The sequence below is a fragment of the Crotalus tigris genome, unplaced genomic scaffold (assembly GCF_016545835.1).
Source record: "Crotalus tigris isolate CLP2741 ecotype Arizona unplaced genomic scaffold, ASM1654583v1 scf7180000017767.837487, whole genome shotgun sequence".
NCBI classification, from domain to species: Eukaryota; Metazoa; Chordata; class Lepidosauria; order Squamata; family Viperidae; genus Crotalus; species Crotalus tigris.
This window is the reverse complement of record NW_024096621.1, coordinates 591729-607886: the sequence shown is the minus strand read 5'-3', so window position 1 is coordinate 607886 and position 16158 is coordinate 591729. Positions and strand designations below refer to the sequence as shown.

Genomic DNA, 16158 nt, shown 5'->3' with positions numbered 1-16158 from the left:
AAGAAGAGTTGAATCCAGTTTTGCATATATAACCATAGTTTTGTATGGAACCATGCAAACTATACTGCAGTCTATGTAGGGAACTATATTGGGATTCTGGTATTGACCCTTAACCTGACATCTCTGAAAACATGGCTGGAGATCATATATTGATCTGATCAATTAGCAGATACTAGTTTTCCATCTTGATATATGTGTACATACATGCATGTATCTGTGTCCAAGTCTTTGGACAGCTCTCTCATATTCCAGTATAATGACCAAAGACGAGTCTTCCTCCCATGTTGATGCATTTATCTAATCTTGCATGTTTTTTTGTGTGTGAGAACTTACTAAGTACTATTTGAATCTAAGTTTGAATAATGTGTGTATATTTGTAATGCAAAGATAGACTTGGTATCAAGCAGGGTGTATATGACCAAATATAATAAGGGGTGAATAATATGAACAACAGTATCCAGTTAGATTTAGCTATATGTATTTTATGGTCTCTTTAATACAATTAGATGAACATCTATTGTAATGCTATCTCAGTAATGCAGTTATAACAGGATAATTGGAAATGTTTTTTGTTTGCAGTTTATAAAAAGTTGTTTTGCTTATATACATTAATCAGAAAATATTTACAGGTAGTCCTCAATTTACGATAATTGAGCCCAAAATTTCTGTTGCTAAATGAGACAGTTATAAAGTAAATTTTATAACCTTTCCTGCCACAATTGTTAAATGAATCACTGCTGTTGTTAAGTTAGTAACATAGTTGTTAAATGAGTCTGGCTTCCCCATTTACTTTGCTTGTTAGAAGGTCGTAGAAGTTGACACAAGACCATCATAAATAAGAGTCAGTTGCCAAACACCTCAAATTTTGATCATATGACCATAGGATGATGCAATGATGCCAGGTGTGAAAAACAATAATAAGGCATTTTTCAGTGCTGTTGTAACATTGAACGGTCACTAAATGAACTGTTGTAAGTCAAGGACTACCTGTATGTAGTTTATAAGATTATGGTCTGTACTTGCTGATTATTTTTCCTCCTCTGCAGACGGTCTGTCAGATAAGAGTTCCCTTTCTGGTCCAGAAGGTCAAAACTTTGCAAAAGCCTTTCACATGAATTCTGAATTAGAAGATATGGAAGGAAAGTCAAAAAAACACAAAAAGACCAAAGAAAAATTGAAAGCAAAAGAAAAAAATAAAAAGCTTAATCTCAAAAACAAATCAAAAATCAGTGAAAAGGACAAAAAAGAGGAGAATGACAATCCTGAAAGAAAAACAAAAAAGAAAACTTTGGGCGCTATGTTAAGGTAAAAAGACTTTTTTGTATTGCTTCCTGATCTTATATTAATTTGAACTTGATTTATTTGGCCTGAGGCCCTTCAGTGAGGTTGAATAGAAGTCAAGCTCTATATCCATTGAACTACATTTACTATAAATGAACACTATATATGCTAATTTTGCTAATACATCAGTTAAACTGCATATTGGAAAGGAGAATATACTTTTCAACATGTACTTGTTAATTATTTTGTTGGCACTTATGACCTACTTTTCCTCAAAACAAACAAACAAACCCTAAAGAGATATTATAACAAATAAACTATTGATTTAGACCAAGCTCAGTGAAAGCAGTGAGACTTGATTGAGTCAAGTCTGAATTAATTCTTGCTGATTTTGGTTGGTTTGCTTTTAGGATGACCAGTTCTAATTCAGACTTGTTATCTTTAAAGTGCTTAAGTAGCATAGCATTATAAACCACATGTACTAAATATTGTTGACTGAAAAGTAGAGATGTCCTTGTGTAGAGCTCTGCATTTATTGACTGCATCCATGTAGCTTTCTTGTGAGTATTATGGAAATGATTTGTCATTGCTGTCTTGTGGCACAGTTTTTTTATTACTTCCTTATCTGAGAAATGGTAGGAAAGAAGATCCTTCCAAACTCATCCACTTCATAAATAGAACAGAGAAGTGACTCAGAAGTGACTGTAGATTATATGACAGAAAATATTTGCCTATGTTAGTGCTGGCATCTTCTGCTTTCGGTAATGCATGTTTTGGAAGTCACCTCTCAGCGTTCTATAGAGGATAGGAAATATCTGCTTTCCCAGAATATGGATTTGCTGAATGCTTTTAGTTGTTTCATTTGACACCATTTTTAAGTTGATTGATTTTTTTTTTATTTAGTACCTGCCTTAAATGTTAGCCATTCAGCACCACTTCATGAATTCTTGAACTTTATTTCTAAACGGCCAGTACTGTCATGGGTAGAGGTAAACGTGCCTTTGAAAACAGGAGAAATGTTCTCTGCCTCTGAAAGAACCCCTCAAAGGTGCAGTGATGTCGGTTCTGTTCTCCAGATGAATATACAAAAACATTAGTTGTATTATTACTGGTTTTCTTTTAGATTTTAAAGATACCATTTTGTGTTCATGTACTTCTTAATTTCATTTCATTCTTCAAATTAAAGAGAACAAATTACTGAACAAATTTGTCTTCCATATCTTGCAAGAACAACAGCCTCCTTCATCAGACTCTCATGCAATTAGATTTGAGTTCATGTAAGAAGGCACTTTACTGTTAATAAAGTTTCATGCCATTTGCCACAGTAGGTTATTCAGAATGCTAAAAGATAACTATTTAGCTGATAAATACTTAGAGTTACCAAGCTGTAATAAATGCTTCAGATTAAAGCAGTGGTGATTATGTACTTGCAGGCTTCAGATGTTACACTGGAGATTGTCTCTTCTATCACAGTTATATCTTCAGGAAAAATATATGCATATTATGCTAAGAGAATTGTGGGAATTGCATGTTTATGCACATACTTAATCTTTCAGGGCTTTTGATATCACCTACCAATGAACTTTTTTCTTTATGCTTGCTATGAATAGCACACATTTACTCGTTCATAAAAATGACAGATTCTTGAGTTGACTGGATTGGATAATGGGCATTAATGTCTTCATCACAAAGTTAGTTAATTTTGTTGTGTGACAAGAAACTTTGCTATATCACAGTGATGGCGAACCTTTTAGAGACTGAGTGCCCAAACTGCAACCCAAAACCCACTTATGCATCATCGGGTGCTGGGTGGGTGTGGCCCATTGGGTGGGCGTGGCTGCAGTGGTAATGGCAGACTGGGTGGGACTAAAAAGTTCAATCAATCAATTCCAACTTTGCAAGATCTTTTTTTTCCCATGAGAAGTTGAAATTGACTGATTGATTGAACTTTTTTTTTTTTTTGTACACGGCAACGGAGGCCTAAAGCGAAAAGGTTTTATAAAACCCAGCTGAAGGCCTAGGACTGGGGCAACGGCGCGCGTGCCCACAGAGAGGGTTCTGAGTGCCGCCTCTGGCACCTGTGCCATAGGTTTGCCACCACTGCTGTATCATGTCTTTCTTTGCCAAAAAGCCAAAACTTTAACATCATTTTCTTTACTTAAAAGGTTAGTTAAATGAAAGCTGGACTTTTTAAGTCACCAAGGGTATATGACATCTATCATAGTACAATGTTTCTCTATGGCTTGATCCCAGAGCAGTTGTTAAAGGTACAATGTATAATAAATGCTATTTGACTGTGACTCAGTTATTACCTTTTTCAGATAGTGGTTGTAAAATTTCTGGGTTTACCCTTCACTTTTTATGGGTATAAAGGTACGTTAACTAATGGACTGTAGCCATACCTATGAAATTTTAATAGCTAGCTCCCTATAGGCAACCAATAGACAAAGGTTGTGACGTTCAGCTTTATAAAGTATAGACCAACTGTGTACCAGACATTTTTCATTGAAGGAAAAAACCCTCATAATTGTGCATGTGAAATATAAAATCCTTTACTCTATTTTTAGTCAGGATATGAACATTTTAAAACTGTTAGTGTTGAAGCAAATCCATATTTTATCCACTAGTCGGATGAGCTTGATTATGTTGGTAGAACTTGTAATGACTACACTGATTGTCAAACATTACTAATATATAGTACCAGAATAGTATTTCAATAAAAAGTTGTTTTATATCAGCAACACAGGAAAATTAATAAAGTACCTGAGTGCTAACCATTATTTTCTTCCTGTAGAAATATTATATTTTCTTAGTAATAATTAATCTTAGACTATTTACTCTCATTTTCACAGTATGAACCATTTTGTCTCCTAATTTGCTTATATTGCTTTGAGCTAAGCATCTCAGCTACTTTAATTTTTCATTTTAGCTCCAGTCAAGAAATATTTTCATTACTTAATGAAGACATTCTTTGCAACTGTACTTTTTTTTTGACCAGCTACATTGACTGCATAATCATCCTGCTGAAAAGCATTACTACTCTGCCTAGTTTCTACAGCCCTACATCAAGAGAAGCAGGCTAGTAATAAGCCACTCACCCTCTAAGTCAGGGGTGTCAAATTTGCAAAGTCATGTGAAGTATTGCGACATATCGCAACTTTTTTTCCATTGCCAGCAATGGGGTGGGTGCGGTTTTGGCATGACATATCCGGCCCATGGGCCGGCAGTTTGACACCCCTGCTCTAAGTGTAACCAGGTATGCCTAACCAGGCTGCTACAAGTGATATCAAGTTTAAAAGTGCAAATCATCTCTTCCAAAAATATTTGCAGACCCTCTTATTTTTCCTCTGCACACAAGATTCAGAATCTCATCTATTTCATAGATCATACATCCTATGAAATTAGTATTGGGTACTATACCCACAGCAATCCACCACCAACCGCGGTTTAGAAAAGGTCCCCAGGGCCTGGTAATGTGAGTATATACATAGCAATAGCACTTAGATTTATATGGTGCTTTACAGACCTCTCTAAGTGGTTTACAGAGTCAGCATCTTGCCCAAACAATCTAGGTCAGGGGTAGGCAACCCAAAATACTCAAAGAGCCACTTGGACCCGTTTCCCACCGAAAACAAAACACTGGGATATATCTCTCTGCCCTTGGTCTGCCAGTCTTCTTCCCCCACTCAGTGTGTGTGTGTTTGTGTGTGTGTGTGTGTGTGAGAGAGAGAGAGAGAGAGAGAGAGAGAAAGAGAGAGAGAGAGAGGCACTTGCGCTTCCCCCCTTTCTCTCTTTCCTCTCCCTTTCTTCTCTCCCTTTCTTTCCACTCCCTCCCTTTCTCTTTCCTCTCTTTCTCCCTCTTTCCTCTCTTTTTCTTTACTCTCTCCCCTTTCTTCTCCCTCTCTCTTTCTTTCCTCTTTCCTTCCTCTCTTTCTCCCTTTCTTTCCTTTCTCCCTTTCTCCTCTTTCCTCTTTCTCCCTTTCTCTTTCTTTCCTCTTTCCTTTTTTTCCTCTCTCCCCCTCTCCCTTTCTCTTTCTTTCCTCTTTCTCCCTCTTTCCTCTCTTTCTCCCTCTTTCTATTTCTTTCCTCTCTCCCCTCTCCCTCCCCTTCTTTCATCTCCCTTTCTCTTTTCTTTCCTCTCCCTCTTTCTCTTTCCTCTCCCTTTCTCTTTTCTTCTTCTTTCCTCTCTTTTTCCCTTTCTATTTCTTTCCTCTCTCTTCCCCTTTCCCTTTCTTTCATCTCTCTTTCTCTTTTCTCTTTCTCCCTCTCTTTCCTCTTTCCTTTCTTTCCTCTTTCTCCCTCTTTCCCTTCTTTCCTTTCTCTTTCCTCTCTCTCCCACTCTCCCTTTCTCTTTCATCTCCCTTTCTCTTTCTAACTTTCCTCTTTCTCCCTTTCTTTCCTGTCTCCCTCTTTCTATTTCTTTCCTCTCTCCCCCTCTCCCTCCCCTTCTTTCATCTCCCTTTCTCTTTTCTCTTTCTCCCTCTTTCTTTCCTTTTCTTTCTTTCCTCTTCCATCTCTCTCCCCCTCTCCCTCTTTCTCTTTCCTCTCTTTCTCTTTTCTTCCTCTTTCCTCTCTTTCTCCCTCTTTCTATTTCTTTCTTCTCTCCCTCTCCCTTTCTTTCATCTCCCTTTCTCTTTTTTTCTCCCTTTGTTTCCTCTTTCTCCCTTTCCTCTTTCCTTTCTTTCCTCTTTCTCCCCCTCTCCCTCTCCCTCTTTCTCTTTTCTCTCCCTTTCTTTCCTCTACCTCCCTTTCTCTTTCCTCTTTCTTCTCCCTTTTTCTTTCCTCTTTCTCCCTTTCCTCTCTTTCTCCCTCTTTCTATTTCTTTCCTCTCTCTCCCCCTCTCCCTCTCTTTCCTCTCTCTTTCTCTGTTCTCTTTCTTCCTCTTTCCTCTCTTTCTCTTTCCTCTCTCTCTCCCTCTCTTTTTCTCTTCACCTCCCCCCCCTTTACTAACAGAACCAGTTCACCTACCAAATCATTTAACTTCCTCCCTTAGAGATGGGGAATGTGGATTCACCACATTCTGACAAAGAGAAATGCCAGCACCTCTCATTGATTCTGCTGCAGGGACGGCTAATGCTGTATGTTAGCAATATCTGGAGAGCTACAGTTCATCCGCACCCTCCTGAAAGGCTGTCCCATCCATTGCAATGTCACGCTTTGAAAGGCCCCTCACCCTCCTCCGCTTCAGGCCAACTGCGCCCAGCAGGGAGCCTCAGTAACCAGCGCGGAAGGGAGGAGGGGAGGAAGAGAGACAGACCATCTCCTCGCAGCTTACTTCCAATCCCAATGTGGTGAATCCTGCTTGGGATTTGGGACTGAGAGGGGGAAGATCCTGGCTCCTAAGCTGCAGGGACTTCCAACTACAGAGCTTGCTTGGCTCTGTTTCCAGCCAGCGCCAAGTGTGCGCAAAACAACAGCAACAAAATGCTGTGGTCGAGACCTGCCCACCTGCCTGGCTCCCGGGCCTCGGTAGCCAACCATTTGAAGCAAGCAGCCTCATCCGCAGAGAGAGGAGAGGAGAGAGTGAGGGCGGATGAGCTGAGTCGAGTCTGTGGCAGGGATAGCAAGGGTTCGGGAGACGCTAGCATGAAAGTTCCACGTCTTTTAACTTAGCTTGCCTTGCCCCCCACTGGTTCTTCACCCGAACAAGTCACCCTCTCTCTCTCTCTTTCCTCTGCCCCCCCCCTCTCCAGATGAGGAGAGAGAGAGAACGAAAGGCAGACAGCGCCGAAGGGGCAGAGAGGGGAGGAGGGCAGGAGGCAGTAGAAGGTGCTGAAAGGCACCCAGGACACCACGGACCGGCCCGAGAGATGCGTGGTGAGCTCGGCTGCCTAGGGAACGGCTCGGGGACAGCCCAGGAAGCGATGGCCCCCCTGCTGCAGCCTGCCCGGCCCAGGGAGACATATGGCCGGGTCGGCAGCCCAGGGATGGCGCAGGAAGCGATGTCCCCCTGCCACCCAGCCCGGCCTGGGGAGACATGTAGCCGACTCAGCAGCCCGGGGATGGCCCAGTGAGTGATGCCCCTGCTGCCGCCGCCCCAGCCAGGACTGCCACCCGGCCCGGGCAAACACGTGGTTGGCTTGGCGGCCCGGGGACGGCCCAGGGAGCGATGCCGCCGCTGCCCCAGCCAGGACTGCTGCCCAGCCCGGCCCACAGAGACGCGTGGCCATCGGCTGCCTGGGGACGGCCCAGGAAGCAATGTCCCCAGCCCGGCCTGGGGAGATGCGTAGCCGGCTTGGCGATCTGGGGCAGCCCAGGAAGCGATGCCGCCGCCCCAGCCGAGACTGCTGCTCAGCCCGGCCCATGGAGATGCATGGCCGGCTCAGCTGGCCGGGGATGGCCCAGGAAGCATTGCCCTCCTGCTGCCGGGACTGCCACCCAGCCTGGCCTGGGGAGACACATAGCCAGCTCGGCAGCCCGGGGACGGCCCAGGGAGCGATGCCCGCGCCACCACCCCCCAGCCGGGACTGCTGCTCAGCCCGGCCCATGGAGATGCGTAGCCAGCTCAGCTGCCCGGGGAAGGCCCAGGAAACGATGCCCTCCTGCCGCCGCCCCAGCCTGGACTGCCGCCCGACCCAGCCTGGAAAGACGCATAGCTGGCTCGGCGGCCCGGGGACGGTCCAGGGAGCAATGCCACCGCTGCCCCAGGCAGGACTGCCGCCCAGCCCGGGCAGACACGTGGCCGGCTCGACGGCCCAGGAAGCAATGCCCCCGCCATCATCGCCACCCCAGCCGGGACTGAAGCCTGGGAGGGGGGGCATTAGGAGGAAGAAGGGGGGAGGGAGAGGGGGAGGAGGAAGCTCCAGAGCCACAGGAGATGGCTCAAGGAGCCGTATGCGGCTCCGGAGCCGCGGGTTGCCGACTTGTGATCTAGGTCCTCAGTTTACCGACCTCGGAAGTATGGAAGGCTGAGTCAACCTTGAGCTGTGAGAATTGAACTGCCAAACTGCTCACAGTCAGCAGAAGTACCTGCAGTAGTGCACTCTAACCACTGCGGTACCTTGGCCACCACCATATGCATATATACATTTTTTTTTCTCCTGGGCCTTAGGTCTGCCTTAGTCATTCTTTTTAGTACTATTTAATTTACGAGGAAAAAATTATAGAAATAAATGTCTATAGTGCTGCTGCAAAAAGAGAATTAAATTATCAATAAAACTCATTTAATTCAATGGTTATGAGCTTTTTGTCTAAAAGGCAATTGCCTAATGATCTGGTATCTGACGTTTTACCAGCCTTTGTGACTCCTATCTTCAGAGGACCAAATGGTCTGCTCTTCGGTATACCTCTTCAGGAAACTGAGCAGGAACTGACTGAACTCTTACATCTATAAGAGAGCTAATCTTTAATTGGGCCATGTCACTAGAATTCTGAAAAGCCAGTTTTATGAGGAAGGACCAATCAGAACTTCAAGAATTCCAATGTTATGGTCTAATTAGAGTTCCTGTTCATTTGAAATTATAGCATATGAATGCTGTAATTTGAATCCAAAACAAAGTTTTGGTTGGAGAAACTAAATTGTATGAATTAAAACAGAGTCCCCAACCTTGACCACTTTATGACTTGTGGACTTCAACTCCCAGAATTCCTCAGCCAGCCATGCTGGCTGACGAATACTGGGAGTTGAAGTCCACAAGTCATAAAGTGGCCAGGGTTGGGGACCCCTGAGTTAAATAACTCTCAAATTTCTTACAATGTCCAACCATTTTTAAATATTCATTAAGAGACGAAGAAAAAACATCTGATGATGTTTTACCTTTTTAAAAACCTGAATCCGTTGATTTTTCAAAATTGTATATTACAAGTCTTTCTTATATAGCTCAGATGTATAACCGGGTTAATAAAAATATCATTGCAGAATATATATGGATGTTAAAATGAAACCCCAATGGTACAATTGAAAATTTGGTAGATTAAATCTCCCTTCACCATAATTCAGTTTGGCCAGAGACATTTGAGTGGTTTTGGTGTGCTCTTGATATTTTTCTCAGTAGTTTGCCTAACCAGGTAAAGTACCTGATAGAAATAAACACTGGAATCTCTCTTAATATACCATATTTGGAAGTATTTTGGAAAAAATAAACCAAAGTATATACATGCATTCTGTACAAATTGTAAATCGTAATTTCCTATTGTAATCTATAGTATAGTAATCTATAGTAGACTTGCCATAGATCCCCAAAGCAGCAAATTAAGCTTTCTCCAATTGTTATTGCCAGCAGAGTATAAAATACAGATGTATAACTTAAATAATATTTGGTAACAACACTACATAATTACAGGTGTTCCTCAATGTATAACCACAATTGGAACCAGAACTTTAATTAATAAGCAATTGTAAGAGAAGGTATGGCAGAACATGGGAGTAGAGTTAAAAGAGGATCAGCCTGGAATCCCTAGATAGCCACAAGTTGAGTAAGTCAAATCCTCCCCTTGAATTCATTTCATCCTTATCTAACTCAAAGCAGGTGCTAACTGATAGTTGAGTACATTTGTGTGCATTGGCTGTTTAGTAATAAATCAGTTATTTGGAACTTAACATGTGAACCTGATCATTCACGCCATACTGTAATGCTGTAATTAAGTGAGTTATTGTTATTATCTGATGTTATTGTTAAGCAGATCACATGGTCATTAAGTAAATTCAGCTTTCTCATTGACTTTGCTTTAGTAAGCTCCCCGAGGGTCACAAATGGTGATCACATGACCCTGGGATCCTGCAACCATCATAAATATGTGCCAGGTTCCAAGTGCCCAAATTTTGTTTACATGGCCAATTGGCCATGGGGACAGTACAACAGTCATTAGTGTGAGAACTTTGAAAATTATTTTGAATGGCCGTTAAATGACTGATTGTAAGTCAAGGACTATCGTATTTAAAATATTCATGATCTCATCAGCATATACAATTAGTTTCAATCTCAAGTGCCAATACACCCTTAATATCATGAGATTTATTTATTTACTTAAAGGAATTATGTGGCATACAGGAATAAAAAGAGAAAATAATAGATTTATTCTATACAAAAATGACCATTGTTGGCCTGAATTCCAGATGTATATATTTTATTGATTTTGATGTTTCAACCAGTGAATCATTAATTGTTCAGCTTTCTCTCCTGATTCCCAATAGATCTTATAAATGCATTTAAAGGTGTTTTTTTTCTGAATGTAATGGCCCCAACTTAAGCCCAGTTACTTTAAATATTTGATATAATTTATTTGTAAGGTTTTCTGTCATAAGAAAATTTGAGTATTTCTCTCTTTTCCAGGTGTATGAAATCAAACTCTTTTTAAAAATCTTTTTGCTGAGGCAATGGTAAAAGTGGATCTACAAATGAATGCCTTAAACCTATCCCAGAGGATCAATATATTGGTAGAGTCCCTACTTATTTTTGAAAAGAAATTAAATTTCTTCATGACATCTTCCACAAAAGACCTTTTATGAGAGAAATATTTGAATACCATCTGGAATTAACTGGTAGATAGTTTTTAAATTTCAGAATAAGAGTAGGTAGAGTGGGGTTTGAGATTGCCCATTTGATGAGACAATAACTTGATTGACCAAAGGAGAAGAATTTTTGAAAGTAATCTAATCTCAAACTATTTTGATCTGTATTTGTATCTACTGTAAATTCAGATTAAGGGACAGATGAGAAAATTAATAGGAAAATGTGCACGTAGGTTATTTCTCATACTGTTTAGAAAAATCCATGAGGAACTTCTATGATATCTATTTTCTTCTTTGGAAATCTGGCTTATTACTCTCAGAGATAATGTGGAAACAACATATGCACTGAGGTTTATTTAACTCAGGCAAGACTGACACTTAATGAAAGAGAGAGGGTTAGAGGAAGTGTAAGATACTATTTGGAAACCTTTTGATTCTGGTGAGTCCCAATTTAAGAAATTATCCTTTTGGTGTAGAACAATGACTATTAAGGTGATCTGCTGAGTCAGAAAATGACTGGTCTCATGGAGAATGCAAAGCAATTATGGATCAGAAATGAAGTTGCTCCATATCTTTTCTATCCCAGTTGTTTTTCCCTTGGAAGGTTCTATCTTCTCAGATTGCTTTTGGTGTTTTTTTGGGGAGGTGGGGTGGGGCAAAGTAGGCAAACAAAGGAGGAATTTTATTTTCTAAAAATGCCCAAACAGTCCTTGTGAGTCAAGAGATATCTTTGAAATAACATTATGCAAGAGATAAGGTTCTTACTGTGCAGCATGCTAAGTTTCCATTTGTTGGTTCTTAATAATTAATTTCACAAATTTAATTTTGGTGTGATAGGTATCCTCACGGGCTCCATATCTTTGGCCTAGGAGAATGATTGTTCATGTATCTTTAAAACATAACTGAAAGTACAAATAGTTCTTATCCTTTGCACATAGTTCACACACCATTATTTACCCTTGGTTTCAGACTTGCAAAATTTGCAAGAACTGCATGGATATTTCCTTGTTTTGCAGAAAATTCCTGAATCATTTCATCATTATCACTATTTTTCTTATTTTTTAATTGATAACCTGAAGACAGTGCAATAGTAATTCAGATTAGAGTGTTTAGCCTGAAATATGTCACTGAGAATCCCAGGGGAAACAGACATATTACCTTTTTCAACTTCTTGGGCTTTTTAAGTAAGACTGAAATTTTCAGAAAGGAAACAACACCAAAAAAATTAGAGGGGAGATCAAATGTCCTTTTAATGTCTGCTTCAATGTGAACAAATTCACTGTTACCAAAAAATAGTATTTACTATAAGTTTATATCAGAGAACTCACATAGTTTTGTTCATGAATGAACATGACAATCATAATATCAAATGTGGCATGCTAACTTCTCTTTTTTTATAGTAACTTTATTTAAAGTTATAGTTATAAAGGTAAAAGCTAATAGAAACTAAAAATGAAGCCAATAAAACTAAAAAAGAATAAAAAAAGAAAAAATTCAGAAAAGAAAAAAGACATTGAAAAGAAAAAGAAAATAAGAATGTAATAAAGAAAAAAAGAAATGTCTTTTCCCTTCATCACAAGTATAAGCAATTATAAGTATAAGCAATTTTAATAATTTCTTAAAATACAACAAATAATCTCTTCTTCCCATATCCAATCTCTTATTTACAAACAAATCCTTAAAGTCTCATCATTCAATCCTGATCAGCAAAATTCTATTCAAGGTTACTAGAGATAACAACATACCTATTTTAACCTTGATCAAATCAACAAACTTTATATTCCTTCCTTTTGCTTTTAACAATCTTGGCTTTATTCCTAATATCCTAAAACTTGATTTCTTTTTTTGTTTGTTTGTTTGTTTTTTTGTCTCTGCTTATAAAATACTTCAAAGCTTTAACAAGCATCTTTTGTAAAACCAATATTGGAAACTGAACCAGGTCACTCTTTTTGGGTTGTCATTTGTATATTCCTTTTAATCATCTGGTATCCAGTGTAGTCTTTTTTCCCCATATCTTTCTTCCAGCTTGTCATTTTTAAATATAGTTTGAGATCACTCTTAGTTTTGTCCAATAAAACTTGTTCCATAATATCTTTTAAACCCAATGTATCTGCAGAGGAAGACATTCTTAAAATTAACTTCTGGGTCCATTGTTTAAAAATATCCTTTTGTGTCCAGTATTAAAATGTTTTGCTCCATTCTGTATTAATAAGTTAAATTTAAAAGTTCTTATCTTTTAATTGTAATCTTTAATTCCTTATGGTACAGATTTTGGTCACATCCTATCATTTTTTAAACAAAATTCAAAATAAAAGCATTTCCCACTAGAAGGAGGGAAAATGAGAGGAAAGATAAATAAAGGTAGATTTTTCTTTTTTGTTACTGCTAACCTGTTAATATTATAGCTGTCAAATTATAAACCAAAACGAAAAAACTAAGAAAACTAAATGATCCCACACATGAAATAAATATCAATTTCATTGAATTAAGCTCTGTAAATGCTTTTGATTGTTTCTGAGCATATGTAGGTATATTGGCCTAAATGCTTTCAATGTAAGCATTATGGATGCTATTTCGAACTGTTTGAATGCTTAAGGGAATATGAAATAGATATTCCATTTTCTATAAGAAAAGCAGATATTTGAGCAAATTTAAGCACTGCAGTATGTTTAAATCTTCAACAGTACCAATACTATTATGAATCACATGAAAAGGTTGAATTATCAGAGATGGTTTAGAATTGAAATTGTAGATTGTATTGAAATTTTACTCTTAAATTATGAGATAAACCCTCCAAAACATCTAGCTACTCTTCAGTATTGGCATTAGTATAACATTCTTATATTAATATTGGATTTGTTTGCATTTGCTTTAATTTCTTGTATTCATTTCAAATGAAATTTACAGTAATGAAGTTGTAATCCTGGACAATACAAGTGAAGGGGGGGGGAGAGAGAGTAGTCTAAGTCTTATTTGGAGTCTTGTCAGTTTTGCAGCAAGGCCTGTGTTAGCTGTTCAGTTTCTTGATTTATATGAGAAGTATATTTTACCTGCTGGATGTGAAAACTATTTGACATGCAGCTGACCAGGTTTGAGCAAATAACTTATTTTAGTCCTTACTTGCCATAATAGCGTAAGATTTGTTCTCTTACAGATCCTGAATTTCTAATGGGAAAAAAATGTTTTACATTTATCAATATAATTCTTATTTTATCACTAGACTTTGAAATTAAGTCAGAAATAACGATAATAAATCTCCAACATAGAGCCAGGTGGTTTTTTTTGTGGCTCCATATTCCACTGTTTTTGAGATAACAGTACTGCATATTAATGATGTATGTGATTTCTGGACCATGGCTGCCCATATCTATCAGAAACTCCTCATTGGAATCAATGTGAGTAAGCAAATAGTACAATAGCTTTCAATCAGATGTTCTCCCTCCTTTTTATTCTCCTTCATGCTGTGTGCACACATTCGTTTTAATCCCGAGCAAAGATTTCTCTTGCAACAAATCTAGTGTGAAGAAATTAAGTCATAGTAATAACATGAAATAGCATCCAGCATACCCAGCAAGGTTTTAAACTGTGCTTTCAGCATCTAGTTAAAGGTGTTAGTAAATAGAGAAATATCCCTTCAAATATTTCTCTTCTTCCAAAGCAGAAGAATTTTATTTAAGCTGGACTGAAAAGGAAGGCAATTTCAGGTAAAAGGAAAAGGTATACTGCTAACTGAAAGATGGAATAACATCAAAAATTGTTTAGCTGGGTTAGGGAACCTGATGCCTATGCATTTAATGTGCCTAGAGACACCATAGGTTTTGAACGGCATGGAGCAAAATAAACATTAGCCTATGGCATCATTTTTATTTCTAAGAATGTTTCTGGGCTTCGTGTAACTCCCCAAAACATTTTAAATAAGCACACATTTTGAGTGACTCCAGTCCAGTGTTCTATCTTAAAGTATGCCAAACTGTCCAGAAAAAGAAAAGAAAAAAAAACTAGATAGTAAGAATCATTTTCAAATGGGAAGTAGAAAAGGTATTGGGGAATAATAGTATCAGTTTGTGTTCTGATAATTGAATCACACCTGCTATTGTGAACATTTTGTGAATATGGAAACTTCTTCCTTATGGCCAGTTCTGAGTCCCAAATAACCTGTTTCCACAGCTTGGGCTATCCAGAATTTCTAGCATTTGCCGCACACTTCTCTCTAATTTTGAAGACATGGTATCATAATATGTTGTAGCGCCTGTTCTGTGCAACATCCCCAAGACATTTAGATGGGTTTTGCAAGATATTTAAGACCTGACTGTTTCCCCAGGTCTTTGGTCCAGGTGACTAGATTAAGTTTATTATTATTGATAGTTTGGGAGTCATGTTATTGCTTACCCTTGGATGCCAGAGATAATAGGTTGTGAATTCTTCTGTATTTTAATCCTGGTAAGCTACCTAGAGTCACTTGAGTGAAATGCATGACTATATAAATCAAACAAACAAATAAATAAGGCAACAAACCAGGAATAAGTCAGAATCCTTAAATTCAGTATTTATAAACAAAAAACAGTAGATAACTAACATTGTTATCATAGCATTCAATATAAACATTTATTTTTTTATATTTACAATTCTAATTTATACAACTACTCAACCACTATACGGATGGATCTCTTAGTTGTTAGCACACATAACGGACACATAAATAGTATAAATGAATCATGTTAGGAAGAGGAGAGAAGGTATTTGAACATAGAATCAGTGCTGCCATTTTCTTCCTGCATCGTCCAGGTAAGTGCATACAGTACAGAAACTGAGGAAGAAGCAGTATGTCTTTCGATTTTGTGATTGTTGATTTCCTGTTCTCTTGCCAACTAAACTTTGAACTCTGTATTGCATTTTTTTGTTGTAGTTAAAAGTATATTCCAGGAAAAAATATTGAAATGCATTTTAACTGCTATAAAATTAGAGATACAACAGACCAAAGTTTAGCTTAATGAAGCACTTACATCTGAAGCTTAATCACTCTTGGAAGCCTGCATGCAGTGTTAAACAAAGAAACTCAATAAATGCCTGTCTATGCTATAAATATGTTATGGGCCTTTTTTGTGAATCTTTATTAAAAGTAGTATATTTTACAAGAAATGAGAAAGGATTGTTAAAGCCAAAATAGAACATTTAGTTCAGCTTCTGCTGTAACAGTATATACTGTATCTTCAATATTTTATTTATTTCATCATATTTATATGGCTGCAGATCTCAAAGTGACTCTGAACAGCATACAACAGTGCTAAAAACAATCTTTTAAATATCTTTTAATAACATTAGCAACATATTGATATTATTAAAAAGATTAAAATTATAACAGGCACAAAACTAAAAAAAATGTATATAGTATATTGGGCAAAGACCAGGTATTAATTACACTGAAG

The 16158-nt window shown here is 38.4% G+C and overlaps 1 protein-coding gene across 4 annotated transcripts in view; it reads left to right on the top strand.

Annotated features, from left to right (window-relative positions):
- The window catches only part of PARD3B (par-3 family cell polarity regulator beta), a 461004-nt gene that overhangs the window by 208322 nt on the left and 236524 nt on the right, over nucleotides 1-16158 (top strand). For all 4 annotated transcript variants that reach the window (XM_039341567.1, XM_039341566.1, XM_039341568.1 and 1 more), the window contains exon 16: nucleotides 1047-1305. In XM_039341567.1, the coding sequence (XP_039197501.1) occupies nucleotides 1047-1305 (259 nt within the window). The remainder of the gene's footprint in view (nucleotides 1-1046; nucleotides 1306-16158) is intronic.